Below are 14,088 nucleotides of genomic sequence, written 5' to 3'. Positions count from 1 at the left end.
AGTGAAAAAACCTTTATGCTCAGAGGATCTCGATCTCATTCAGATTTAACATTAACTAAATCACGTTCTTGTTCAGGTTCGGTACCACTGAAACTTTATTTTTTTCTTAAAAAAAAAAAAGATAAGAGAGTGTAGATGTTGCACCAGGGAGAGATCTGGGGAAGAATAGATATCCGAGCCCCAGTTTTTTACTCACAAATTCAGCCCTTCTCGCAGGAGGAATCCCTGCATGACTGAAATATCAACAGACAACGCTATTAGATACTCAAACCGCCGATTCTTTGTTTCAAAGCGAGGGGGTGCGACAACTGGGCTAATGCTTCCGTCATGGAACCATGTTTTGAAATTCCAAAACCGGGTGCTGGTTGTGACCGACTAAAACCATTGGCGGACGCTGGATTCGGACCGCCGTTTGGATCCATGGCTGGACGGAAAAAAGCTTATTATTGTAATCATATGGAACCAACCACGTTTACTTTCTTCTACTGGTTTGGATTTATTATTTCAACCGGGATGCGAGAGGGGCAATGCTTATAATAAGAGTGAACCCCAATATCCGAGTTCGTGGGACCCGAAGGATATGGCAACGAAGATACAAGGTTCTAGAGCTTTTAGAAATATATAATTTTCTGAATTTTTTAAGATATATTCGCATTAGAATTAGGGCTGAAATCGGATCGGATTGAATACTAGCATATCTATATTCACATTTGTAAACTAAAGATATTACTAAGTACATGATAAATCAAGTCAATAGTATGTTAGTATGGTCATTTATTTTTTTTTAATATTTACGAATGTCATATAAAATTAAATAGGATTACCAATAGAATCAGATATAGATACGGATGTGAATAATTGAATATTAGTTGAATGCTCAAATTTCTATCTATATCTGAATAGATTCAGATACAAAAACAGATCTGGATAGATATTATTCGATGCATTTTCATCCTTAATTAGAGTAGTGTAAAACACTCGTCTAAGAGTATATATATGTGTGTGTGTGTATATATATAAAGTGCTCAGATAGAGTACTATGATTATTTTTATAAATAGGGTTGATAATGGGTCTAGACAAGTCTAAGTTATATAAAGACAATCTTCACAGTTATAGTTGTAACATTCAAGGAGGATTTAGTTAATTGAATACGAATTTGAAACAAGATGGCCTCTTCTTTTTTAATAGTTGTAGTTACAAAATTCAAGGAGGATTTAGTTAATTGAATGCAAAGTTGAAATGAGATGACCTTTTTTCATCTATATATTTAGTATAAAATTGAGAGATGGCTTTATATTTAGGTGCCAAACAAAAAGATGTTGCAAAAAAAAAAAATCCCAAAACACTTATTTTTATATTTATAAAATGTAAATGATATATGATACATCATTTTTAGCTAACCCATTCTATTTTTCTTTATTGCCTCGTCATTCTCTTCAAATAATAGTATACAAAGACAAATGGGTTCAGACTTGAATTCGGACTTTACTCAGGCTTAGGCTCGGGCTTGGGCCGGACCAATAATATACTCGATTTTGATAAAAAAATAAATAGGTTCTACATTTAAGTACAAACTCAGTCTGAACTCTTTCGGGCCTAGCCTATAGCCCGACTCGAAGTTGCAAGGCCCGATGGGCCTTAATTAGGCCGGCTTGAGCCCATTTCTGGCCCTACTTCTCACATTGAATTCATTTCTAGATTTGAATTTGATGCAGTGATTATTTAAAACTTTGCTTATTTTCTTTTTTTGGGGTGTTGATTTGTTTTGATATTTTATTTGATTTCTATTTCAGATTGATTTTTAAATTGGTATATTATTGATGTATTTCTTTTATTGTGCTATATTTTCTATTTGAATTAATATTTTTTTTGGACTTGGGATATGCTTTGTTTTCTTTTTTGTATTACAGGTTCGTTTCCCCTTGGTTTGGTGATTAATGCGACCATTCCTTATTTCTTCTACATTATAGTGATGTTTGGTAACCCAAATAGGACAACTACAGTGATATATATTACTGGCAATCCTTATTTCAAGATAATTTTAACTCGATGATCTAATATCACCATATCCAATATGCTATGTTCTAGTGATTAAAAATCCTCAAATTTCATGATTAACTTATTTGGTATATCATGAAAAATCAAAATCATTGACCATGTAATATTAAAACTATCCCTAATATATTCCATATATTTTTCAATTATTAAATAGAATTCTCAAAGAAATCATAGAAAAATACACATGAATGTAAATCAAACTATTAAAACCTATCGTTTTAGACCAATTCAACAAGACTAAATTTTAATCAAAACTCATCAAATATCTTCAGGGGATTATCTAACCTTCCCAACCAGAAGAATTTCTTTTAGGGATTATCAAAGCCTTCCCAGCTAAAACTTTGTTTTCGAGAGATCGATAATTTTGGAAATAAATTTTCATGCTAGAATGACGGCAATTTTGACCTAAAATTTCCATCCAACATTATTGTCTTGGGGCGATCCTGGAGACCTGTCCTCAAGTATGTGTTTAACATTAGTGGATCGGGCGGTAATTTTAGGAGTAAAGAAAATTTGAAATCACTACGGCAACCAAATGCAATGATCTCATCATCTCCATTTATATCGCTATTAATCTTTGGTTTATTACTGGGTACCAAACATCACCTATAGATAATTCGTGACTATGGAGATGAAAAATTTGTTCTTATATTTTTTCTTCCTATATTGTACAACGTAGTCTGTACCAAAAAATTGGCTATAAAATTTTTTTCTTTACTATAATTTATTATACTACTATATTATATTTAAAAAATATTAATAAAAGAAAAAAAATATTTGTGCATTACGTGGATTATACATGCCAGTGTCCCATGAAAAGTGAAAACATACCCCTTGTGCCGCACCCATATTTGACCAACATCCAGTGAGCGGAAGGAATCCACACCGAAGATCTCCTCCCTCCAAGCACCACAAAAGCTACCTACTAGCCACATCAGCAACTAAGACTCCACAGAGAATGGGCCCACCGAAAGCCACCACTTACCAGTTACCACCACACAAGTTACACCCGACATGTACAATTCTCTGGTCCCCACCCGAAATCTTAGAAGCCGAGCGATGGATAGGGAGGTGCCTTCAAATTCGAAACACCGTTACACCAACCCCCGAGGCCAGAATCTTGTCTACTCCTAACCATCCCTTCTCTACCAAACCCCAACTCTCTCCCGGCGACTATAAAATAAGGAGAAATATTGAGGAGAGGAGAAGTGGGTGGAGAGTATACCATGATGGAGTCATTGCAGTCCCACAGCGTGGAGATTGTCGGGATAGCCGTCGCCGTTGTGGCCGTCGCCGCTGGCGCTGCCTACCTCTACCTCACAAAGAAACCCAAGGGTACGGGCCGTCATGAGTTTGAATTTGTTCGTTCTTCTCCTCACCTGTGGGTTTTCCAAAAAAAAAAAAGCGATTTTTTCCGATTTATGCCTTCTTGGGTGGCTTCTATTCATTCAAAGATTGTATTTTGAACGTTGATTGTATATGAAGTTTGCAACTCTCTCTCTCTCTCTCTCTCTCTTGGATGGCTTTGACTGGCTTGTCTTAAACGTTTGTTCAAGGTTTTGGTGGATGCTGAATGGTGGTTTTATCTATATGTCGGATGGTGGATCACTTTGTGAGATTTTAGATTCTTACAAGTCAGATGCTGTTAAAATAACTAGATCATGCCTCTTCTTAGCCAACGATTCAGTTCTAAAGTTTTTTTTTTTGTTAATAAAACTATGTAAATCTTAGATTTGTAAATGAACCTTATTGAAATACATCACTTCTCTGTAGTTTCGTAAGTTTTTTTGATGATTAGTTGTCTGCTCGAAAATTCCATCATTCACATATCTAAGCTCTTATACAGTACGTGGGAATTAGGTTTCATATTATTATTGTTGTGAATTCTAATGGTCATTGATTATTGGGAAGAAAAAGGTATAGAAATCTTTGCTCATAGGGATGATTATCTTACTACAACAGGTTAATAAAATTATGTAAATCTTAGATTTGTAAAATGAACCTTATTGAAATACATCACTTCTCTGTAGTTTCATAGGTTTTTTTGATGATTAGTTGTCTGCTTGAAAATTCCATCATTCACATATCTAAGCTCTTATACAGTATGTGGAAATTAGGTTTCATATTGTTATTGTTGTGAATTCTAATGGTCATTGATTATTGGGAAGAAAAAGGTATAGAAATCTTTGCTCATAGGGATGATTATCTTACTACAACAGGTTGCTTGGACCCTGAAAACTTCAAGGATTTCAAACTCGTGGAAAAAAGGCACCTGAGTCATAATGTGGCCAAGTTCCAGTTTGCTCTTCCTACACCTACATCTGTTCTGGGTCTTCCTATTGGACAACATATCAGTTGCAGGTTGGTTCATCTTGGTTACATGCTTGCCATTCACACCCCCATCACAATTACATTTTGAATTTTATTGAGTGATTTTCTCATTGTAATTGAAATTGTATCATTGATTCTCATAGGGGAAAGGATAGTCTTGGTGAAGAAGTTATTAAACCATATACCCCAACTACTCTGGATTCAGATGTTGGTTACTTTGAACTTGTTATAAAGGTATGCGGATCTCAATTGAACTTTGGCACACTTATTCTTTGAATATAAACCATAAAGTTCATGCTTCAAATTCTCAACCATTCTTGTCTTAAAAATAACAGTACTAGGGTCATCTAGCATCATTCACTAGAGTTGACTTTTTCTTATTGTGTAGATGTATCCTCAAGGGCGAATGTCCCATCATTTCCGCGAAATGCGAGTTGGAGATTACTTATCTGTAAAAGGCCCTAAGGTATTCATTCTTATTTTCTTGTGGGAATGCATGTATCAACCAGATGTTTCACTACATTGAAAACATTCGATTTTTGTGGAGTGCCTTTTTCATTAAAATTAATTCATTCCCCTGGAAAATAGAGATGCTGAAACTATTTCATTTAAAAAATTTGAGCAAATGATGTAGAATACATGATTGCTTTAAATACCTTTAGCCAGAAACAATAGAAATAAGAAAAGTAGACTGATATTGAGTATTTTCTTGGTCTGATGCTCTGTAGTATCAAATGTAGATTAACTGAGGAGAAAAAAGGAGACTCCTGTTATTTTTGAAACTGTGGAACCTTATCATGCTCTGTGCCAGCACGAATTTTATCAGATGCTTTTTTGTGATACTTGCATTGCCTTTTCAGTTCATGGCTTGTGCAACCATGGCTTTCTAGGTCAATCCAACATTTGTTGTTTCTAGCACTTAGCTTCTCCATTATGCTAGAAATTCATGTTAATGCTTGTCATCTCCAGGAGAAATTCACTTGCTCACATGCACCTTTCTTTTTACCCAAGACTTTAAATCCATTAGAGAAGCCTATATTAACATTTTCTTGTTACACCAATAGTTGACAATTGTAACGACTCTTTTGCAGTGGATTGCCACAAAATTTGCATAATTTGTCTTCTGGTATAGGCCTCTGCTTTTACACATTATAAATATTTCTTATAGGAAAACTGCACTCTTTGATTACATTGGTAGCCCTAACTTCAAAACAGAACCCTTGAAGACCACCAAGATGTTAGATAATTGTTGGCTATACTATGTAATCCTTATAAACCTGTGATGCATTAAGTGTACGTAAGCAGCTTGCCGCATCCATGATCAGAAATTATACAGCTTGCATCCTTGTTTGTTCTCCCTTTGTATGCCTAACAGAATCGACACAATGACAATCATTGCTCTTGCTTTTATATGTCCATTGACTATTAATATATACTGCGAATGCATACATGTGCACACCTGCACGCTCGCCCCATTTAAATATACTTGTTTGCTCTGACTAGCCTATAACTTTATTGCCTATTTTTTTTAATTTTATTGGCATTTAACCATGCTTTAATCAGCATAACATCATTAACTACTATTATACAATAAGACTTCTCCTGATTATGAAATCTAAGCTCGTAATGATAGATTTATATTGTAAGGGTATAGAGTCCCACAAGCACCAGAAACTTCCTTGCCTCATATAAGTTATTTTCAAACTTGATACTGCTCCTTATACCTTTAGTTAATGCATTCATTTGGAACATGTTTTTTTCTTGATTCCTACTAGATCATCTTTATTTGCCCTTCATCTTTTCAAATTCATAGATTCTCTAATCTCAGATCCTTCTGATTAGTTAAATGCAGGAAAGCAACCATGTTGGGTATCTTTTGGCTTCATGAGCATATTGATTTTCGATGCATATCAGCAGTTTTATTTAAAGTTAATTTCTCATGAGTATATGATAACATTTTTACTTAAAAAGTAAAACACAGATTAATTTCGATGTTTTGATTAACTTTCATATTTAGCAGCTAATTTGAATAATTACTAGTTAATTATTATTTTAAAATTCTAAGAAGCAAACTACAAAATCTCAACTGATATTTTGATATCATATTGGCTGGCATATTTGGATTATATGGGTTTATAGCAGCAAATATAGTAATGGCCTAGATATAAATTATATCATATGAATGACTGCTTAATACCGATACGAACCGATATCTCAGCCAAAATATTGGCCACAATATAAACTTTGATCAAATCATTAGGCTCAAGACTTTTGGATATCTATATCTTCAGACACAACATTATTTTGCCAAAAAAAAAATTTTAAAACAAAAGCTTGGCACTTAAATCATGTGGCATTCGTATGTACGTATATAGATATTTATAACTGTATGTATTTGTATATATGTTTTTGTTATTGTAATATGCATAAACAGATGTGTATATAGGTGTGTATGCATGAATATACACTAACTTTTTGCAAAGATATACTATCCCAGTTTTTAGCTCCTAGAATTGGGAGTGGGTGTGCGAGTGGGCGTAGGTACGGGAAGCAGATATTTTGGAAACACTTTTAGTACGGAAGCGATTAGAAAGTGGGTGTAGATTTGAGATCAAAAAGATTCTAGTGCTGGTTTTCTTACGATAGGATAATGGCTACTAAGTCCCGATTTGTGAAATTAGTTGGCCCTATTTTCGGAGGTGTCCATGAGAAAGGAAACTGGTTCATTTATTTGAATTGATTATTAAATATGCATATCATTTCTATCTAAGTTCACATCCATTGCATTCTCATTATTTCTAAACTTTACCAAATCATTTCTAATTTTCATTTTTTTTTTTGCTTGTTATTATCAATTTACAAGTGTCCGCAGACTGCTAAGGCATCATATGGTGCCACAACTGGATACACACAATGGTTGCCTTTTGAAAACATAGGGAAATATCTGTGAACAGTTGGCCAATAAATCTGTTGTTACTTCTCTTTTTATTTCAATTTCTGGTTTTGTTTTCTACTGCTCACTGTTTACTCACTTTTATCTTTTACAACTTTTTAAATAAAACCACTGTTTTGAAAAGAGTATCATGGAGATCTGTTACCATCCATGTAGATTATTGGGATGTTTAAATTTGGAAAGCAGTACTTTTGCATATGAGAGAGAGGAGGGGTTCATGGTTGTAATGCTAATGCTGGAGGGGAAGGAAAGGAAAAGAGATGAGGGAGAGATGCAAATTTGAAAACAACATTCTACTCCCCCTCCCTCTGCTTCTTTTTATTTTATGTTATTTTATTTTACTTTTTATGGGGATATTTTTTTGTTTGCTACTTTCATTTCAGCACAACTGTTTATACTTATCCTAAAAGCACCAAGAGCTTTATGTCATTTATCTGAGGTTTGCTTAATGGATAGGAGTATGAATGATCAAGGCAATCTCTCAACCTAACACCAGCCATTTGGATGCTGGTACTGATTTTGTAGCAAAGGCAACTTAGGGTCACGAGGGGTCTGCCAGAGTGTTTGAAAGACTTAACTGATGGAAAGGAAAATGTTATTGTTGACCCAATTTAAGCTCATAAAGCAGGGAGCAAATTTTTGGCACTTAAACTTACCGTTTATATTGTTCTGTTTATACCTATTTTTCTGTCTGGAATGTATTCTCTTTTAGTCATACATAGATCAGATGTTACTCTAGCATCATTCAGTGTTTAACATAGTTGGGTGATCATGCATTCGAATGAAGTGGTCTTGATACAGTATTCTAAAAGAAGTTGCTTAATTAGTGCCTTTATACCTGCTTTTTTTTCATGGTTAAAATTGTATCAGATAACATATAGTGCCTTCAATGCTTCTAGGGGCGTTTTAGGTACCAACCTGGGCAAGTCAGAGCATTTGGAATGATAGCTGGAGGATCTGGTATAACTCCAATGTTTCAGGTAAATTGGATTGACTTGCATGTCTTTGTGGTATCAGTGGACCTAAACAACTCAACCCATTTTAGTTGTATTCCTCAATTCCTCATTCTGCATAAATCCCAGGTTACGAGGGCAATACTAGAAAACCCAAAGGACAAAACGGAGGTTTATCTTATCTATGCTAATGTCACGTATGAAGATATCCTTCTTAAGGTAGCATTACCTAAACTGCAATCTTATTTTAAAATTTCATTGTGGTTAAATTTTCCTAACTGCAGATAGGTTTTTGTAATTATTGAATAGTATCATACTTTTGTAATTAGTATGAGTTGGTTAGTTACTGGCAGATGTCTGTATTTTACTTTTATCAGAAGCATGCTGATTTTTTTTTAACTGCTAATAAATGCAGGAAGAACTTGACGGCCTTGCCAGCAACTACCCAACTCGCTTCAAAGTCTATTACGTGTTAAATCAGGTCTACTTCCCGCAGATTGATCTCCCCTGGAAGTTTTTATTATGTTCATTGTGCCTACCATTCACCTAATTATGTATATGCCTCGGTTTTCTTCTAGTATGAAGTAACGCAGTAGATGGTTTAATGAGTAGCTTAAATTGTTTTGTTTGCTTGTTAGCTGTTGTTTCTGTTATACTCTCAGTTTCTTTTTCCTGTTCCTGTGTCTTGGGTCTCTCTGTATTCTTTTATTTACATTTTTATCGGAGTGTTGATGTCATGCTTGTTAATTTATCAGCCCCCTGATCAATGGAATGGTGGCGTTGGTTTTGTCTCGAAGGAAATGATTCGAGTTCATTGTCCTGCACCAGCACCTGACATCCAGGTATTATGTTTTAATATTTTTTTATGGACAAGTAAGAGCACACATGCAGTTGTAAGCAGAGTTACAAGAGCTATCAAATCCTCTGATGTTCATGCTTGATTAGTTCCTAATTTCCCTGTTTTTAAAAGCTTGAGCTTCTGTTGGATGATTGGCAGATTCTGAGATGTGGCCCACCTCCCATGAACAAGGCTATGGCTTCCCACCTGGATGATTTGGGATATCCAAAGGAGATGCAGTTCCAGTTTTAAGCATTTTTGTTTGTCAGGGCATGGTTCTAACCTCCTCAAGTGTTGAAGAGGACCATAATAATGTTTCACCTCATTGTGATGCTGTGCTTTTGTAGAACCAACCTATATTTTGGTGCTTCAAATTCATATCAATGAAACCTGTCACTCAATTGAACTACTAAGAGTAGATGTATGGGCCAATTCAATTCGTTTGCTACTTTTCCATAACCAAATCCTTTTAGCTGCATCAAACCTGGCTGGACACCAACAAAATCCTTATAGCAGAACATTTCGTAATTTTTCCTATACTTATACCAGTGTTATGATGCACTTTTTTCCCCTCCCATGTTTTATGGATGGTGGCCAAGGTCAAAAAAGCATGGTTGGACCTTTCCATACTGAATTTGGGGGCTTATTTCATGCAAGGTAAACAACACCAGATACTTGGCCTCTTTCAACTCTGAAAGAAGTGGCATGGTCATTACTTGACCACCATCACTTCAGTCACCACATTCAAAACAAAGTTCTAAATGCTGTAAGTTTTGATTTTTTATTTTTTTTCAGTGGCATTGTGAATAACTGAGAAGCAGAAACACCATGAACCTAAAACCACCAAGTAGGGCTACCACGAAACCTGCATAAAATAGTAGTGAAATTCATATAGGAATTCCACTACTATTGATCACTTGTCCTTGGTCATCAAGCCTAACTCTATTCTCTTTTTGCTATTATTATTATAATATGAATTTCTTGATCCTAAACCTCTTGATTTCTTTATAGTTTGTTACATAAATCTGATTATAGGGATATCCCAATTGGTTGAACTTTTGCTTGCATGAGAGCAAATTAAGATGTGCGCCCAACTGATATTGGGAGTCTGTTACTAAAGTGCACCATATACATCAATGTTCCTCTCTCATTTGATCACACTTATTGATGCTTTTGCTCTCCTTTCTCACATGTGCCCAGTATGGTTATCTGTGACTCATCCACTTGATTTTTTTTCAAAAGCAGCTTGATAAATACAGTCTCTTTGGAATTGGAGGTGCCATTTCTCATGTATAGTTAGTTAATGACTGATGACAGATATCCATGTCTTGAAAAATCTCATAGGTGTCACCAGGTAATGGAAAATACTGGTTTTTAGTTGTTGTGATCAATAGGACATAGTAGTTCTAAAATAAACAGGGGAAGGTCTTAGGTTTCTTTGCTGCCAAACATTTTGCTCTTTGTAGTCTTTCACATAATCTGAGCTGACTTGGATTGCATGGCCATTTCGACATTTGACCTACATACTTATGCATCTTGTTTATAACGTCTGCTTGTTGTCTCTGTTCTCCTTCGACGGAAAAATAAAAGAGAAAAACAATAACCAATATCGGCTTCTTAAATGAAAAAGGCACCATATCATGAGATTGGGGAGTAAATGAAGTTTAGTATTATAAACTTTACAATTCGGATAAAAGATCAGAGGGAGGGGCCTTGATGGTCAGAACTTCGATTTCTTTCAGGAGAAATTAATCAATTATTGTCGAGTTTTGTGCTTGCGTTGACTCCTTGCTGAGGAAGTTGCATGTAAGACATTTGAGCCATTCTATGCTCGTTTACCAAGATTTTAACATTCATTCACCATCCTTGACTTTGTGGACTAGGCCTAGGGTTGAAAATGCGTCGGTAAACTTAGATTTCACTGATATCTGAGTCTACCAAATTAGTTTGAAAATAGTAATTTTTAAGAGAAACATTCAAAGTCGCCATATTTGCAAATTCCATCCTTTTTAGCCAAATTTCGTTGCACGGTGGGTCTTTGTTTTTGAGTAAAATTCAATATATTACCTTTACCTCCTCTCATCCAATACTTCCATATTTACGAAGGGATGGGAGTACATAGTTGCATGACTAATGAAAGTATCCAAATAGGTCTTTTTTAGTATTTGTTAGAAAAAAAGAGAGGTAAATTCTGTTTTGCTAGTTAACTTTTGGGAGACAACAAATGACCTGTTTCGGCTTTCTATGTAGATGATAAGTGGCTAGAATTATTTCCCTTTTTTGTGGGAAAAGTGGCCAATCCTAGTTACAAACACTCAAATATATCTCATCTAGCATTAGGTGTTGCTCATTCCCAAATATCAAATGTTGAAATCCAAGGTCCAGACAAAATTCTCATTTAGATTAAAAGCAGTAGAGGCTAAAACATTGGCAACAATGACCAATGATTTCCCCATGTGTCATGCACTGATAGAAATAATTAAACTATACATTGATCGTTGTAATATTATTGGCCATCTATCGATTTCTCTGATCTCCAGTTTTATTTTTGGGTAAATAGAAATAGTTAGAGAGAGAGGGGGAGAGAGAGAGTAAGAGAGATTTTTTATGGTCTTCCAAGAAGGCAAGTGATTAATGGGTTGGTGGTGCTCCCTATTTAGACATAGATTAATACTCGAGTAGGAGGAGTTAAGAAAGAGAAATCAAGAATCTATACTATATAAAAATAACCTTCTATTGTTTGATTGTTGTTTTAATTGATTTTATTCATTTTATTTGTATTTTCTATTTTATTTGTACTTGGTCTTTGAAGATTTTATTTTTGTTTCTATTTTATTCTCTATTTTCATTATTTTTAACTAATGCTAACCATATTTCTTTTTCATAATCTTTATTTTATTTTTATTATTCTAACTTTCTATTTCCTAATTTTTAATTTGTTTATATTTCTTTTTATTATATCTATTTTTTTCTAATTTGCATTGCACATGTCTAGAAGAAAATGATGGTAGATGGGATTTCTGGCCTTTTTCATTCTATATGGATCAAGGTTCAATGGCTTTATTTATCTACAAAAGGCTCTCATACTTCATATGTAGATCCGATGGATAACAATGTTGGAAATAATTACCCTCTCCTCCAAGGAGTTGTCTAGTCTCCCTTTCATCTTGAGCCTCTAAAATCTGCATTGGTGCAAAATAAGGTTCTATATCTATTTTAAGTTTATTAGAATATGTAGAGTTTGTATTAGGTCAAAATAGTTTTGATATGAGAGTTTTGTGTGGTAGGGTCAAACTTTGATTTTCTTACACATCCATTGTCAAAGCATATTTCCCTCAAATATGGAAATCATAATGATGATGCATGATGATGATTTGTGATAGTTGAGACCTGAGAAGGGGATTAGTTAGGGAAGACTAGGTGACTTCTAACATAATACATCTTGGCCCCAGATATAAAATTTTTAAAATGTGGAGGTCACTTTTAAAGCTGGTCTTGCATGCTTTCATGAAGAAGTTAATTTGAAAATTGGTTGATGAAATAATAAATGCCACAAGAAGATATAGACTTCCTTGGGGTGAAATTTTATTAAAGAGGGTTTCAATTATTGTTAGTTTTGTAATGTTGCTTTGTCATAATTTGGCCTATTACAAGTCATTCTCTTCATTAATTTGAATACATAATTGATAGGAATTAGGCTATTTATTTCTTTGTTGACTCAATCCACATGCTTCACCTAAAATGTCAAGCATAATGGGGAGTAAAAGGATTCAATTAATTGGGTGAGGAGTCCTTAAAAAGGGGCTTTGCTATGATGCAATTTCTCAGTGAATGTTAAAAGAAAGATGATATTTACAAGCACGATTTCATTTATTTTGGACCATTTATATGATTTGCCCGTTAGGTTAGATGAAAATGTAGAGCATATGGAAAAAAATAATATTGGAGATGGCAGTAAATTTAGATACATTTTTTCTATTATTAATTTAAACTAAATTTAAGAAATATGCTGGTTTGTGAGGCGTGGCATTTCAGGTTAAGCATGTTTATAGAGAGGCTAACATGGCTGTAGACTGGGCAGCCTCGTATTTGGCTAATCACTCCGGAGGTGCCCTATGGGTTAGAAAAAGGAAGTTGCCTAGAGCGCTCATTGATTTGCTGTTTTTTGACTTTCTTAAATGTGTCCGTACTAGAATTGTATGAATCATCAATCTTTGTAAAAAAAGAAAAATTGCTAGTTTGCACAACTAAGCTTGCACCGTTACAACTGATCAGATAGAATTAACTTTTCTCTTTTTTATTTTGAGTGAAAGTAATTCTCGGGATGAAATTTGAAACTGTTTTAGTATAAGAATTATACTCCCTTAGAATTCAAATTCTACTCACAAACCTTTATTTAATTTTAGATGCAATTTTCCTATCTTAATTTAAACTAAATCCAACAAAAATGCTGGTTTGCAGAAGGGAGCTTGTATCATTATAATTGATCAGTAGGATTAATTTTTCTCTTTTTTTAGATTTGAGGGAAAGAAATTTTACGGATGGGATACGAAACTGTTTTAGTATAAAAATTATACTCGACACATCTTTTTTTGGAAACAATTGTCCTTGGCACTTAGAATGCTAATTCTGCTCGCTAAGCTTTATTTAATTTTTGATGCATTTTTTTTAATTTTTAAACTAAACTAGATCTAACAAAGATGTTGGTTTCCACAAAGGAAGATGTATCATTATAATCAATCAGATAGGATTAACTTTTCTCTTCTTTTTTTTTTTTTTTGTTTTGAGTGAAAGTAATTCTATGGATGGAACTCAAACTTGTATCATTATAATTTTCAGAGAGGATTAACTTTTCTTATTCATTTATCTTCTTTATATAAAAGAGAGGCAGAGCCACCCAATTCATGAAAGCATTTTCAAAGAGCAACATGACTATGTACCCAAAAAAAAAAAA

At 34.3% G+C, this 14,088-nt stretch overlaps 1 protein-coding gene across 1 annotated transcript; it reads left to right on the top strand.

The window, feature by feature from the left end:
• The first annotated feature begins 3,152 nt into the window (after positions 1-3,152).
• Positions 3,153-9,547, top strand: LOC103696221 (NADH--cytochrome b5 reductase 1-like). The gene is made up of 9 exons (XM_008777764.6): positions 3,153-3,394; positions 4,279-4,420; positions 4,534-4,624; positions 4,779-4,856; positions 8,243-8,323; positions 8,426-8,515; positions 8,712-8,777; positions 9,052-9,138; positions 9,294-9,547. Exons 1-9 carry the CDS (start codon positions 3,286-3,288, stop codon positions 9,384-9,386), a joined length of 837 nt encoding a protein of 278 aa, XP_008775986.1. The 5' UTR covers positions 3,153-3,285; the 3' UTR covers positions 9,387-9,547.
• The last annotated feature ends 4,541 nt before the right edge of the window (positions 9,548-14,088 follow it).

This window comes from Phoenix dactylifera, chromosome 17 (genome assembly GCF_051530095.1).
Source record: "Phoenix dactylifera cultivar Ajwa chromosome 17, Ajwa_hap1_PhDact_Kaust_v1.1, whole genome shotgun sequence".
In the NCBI taxonomy this organism is placed as follows: Eukaryota; Viridiplantae; Streptophyta; class Magnoliopsida; order Arecales; family Arecaceae; genus Phoenix; species Phoenix dactylifera.
This window is presented reverse-complemented; position numbering and strand designations above follow the sequence as displayed.

Coding starts and splice junctions, on each gene's coding strand:
- LOC103696221 (XM_008777764.6), top strand. CDS start 3,286: ATGATGGAGTCATTGCAGTCCCACAGCGTGGAGATTGTCGGGATAGCC. Junction 4,421..4,533: donor GGACAACATATCAGTTGCAG/GTTGGTTCATCT, acceptor TGATTCTCATAG/GGGAAAGGATAGTCTTGGTG. Junction 8,778..9,051: donor TCTATTACGTGTTAAATCAG/GTCTACTTCCCG, acceptor TTAATTTATCAG/CCCCCTGATCAATGGAATGG.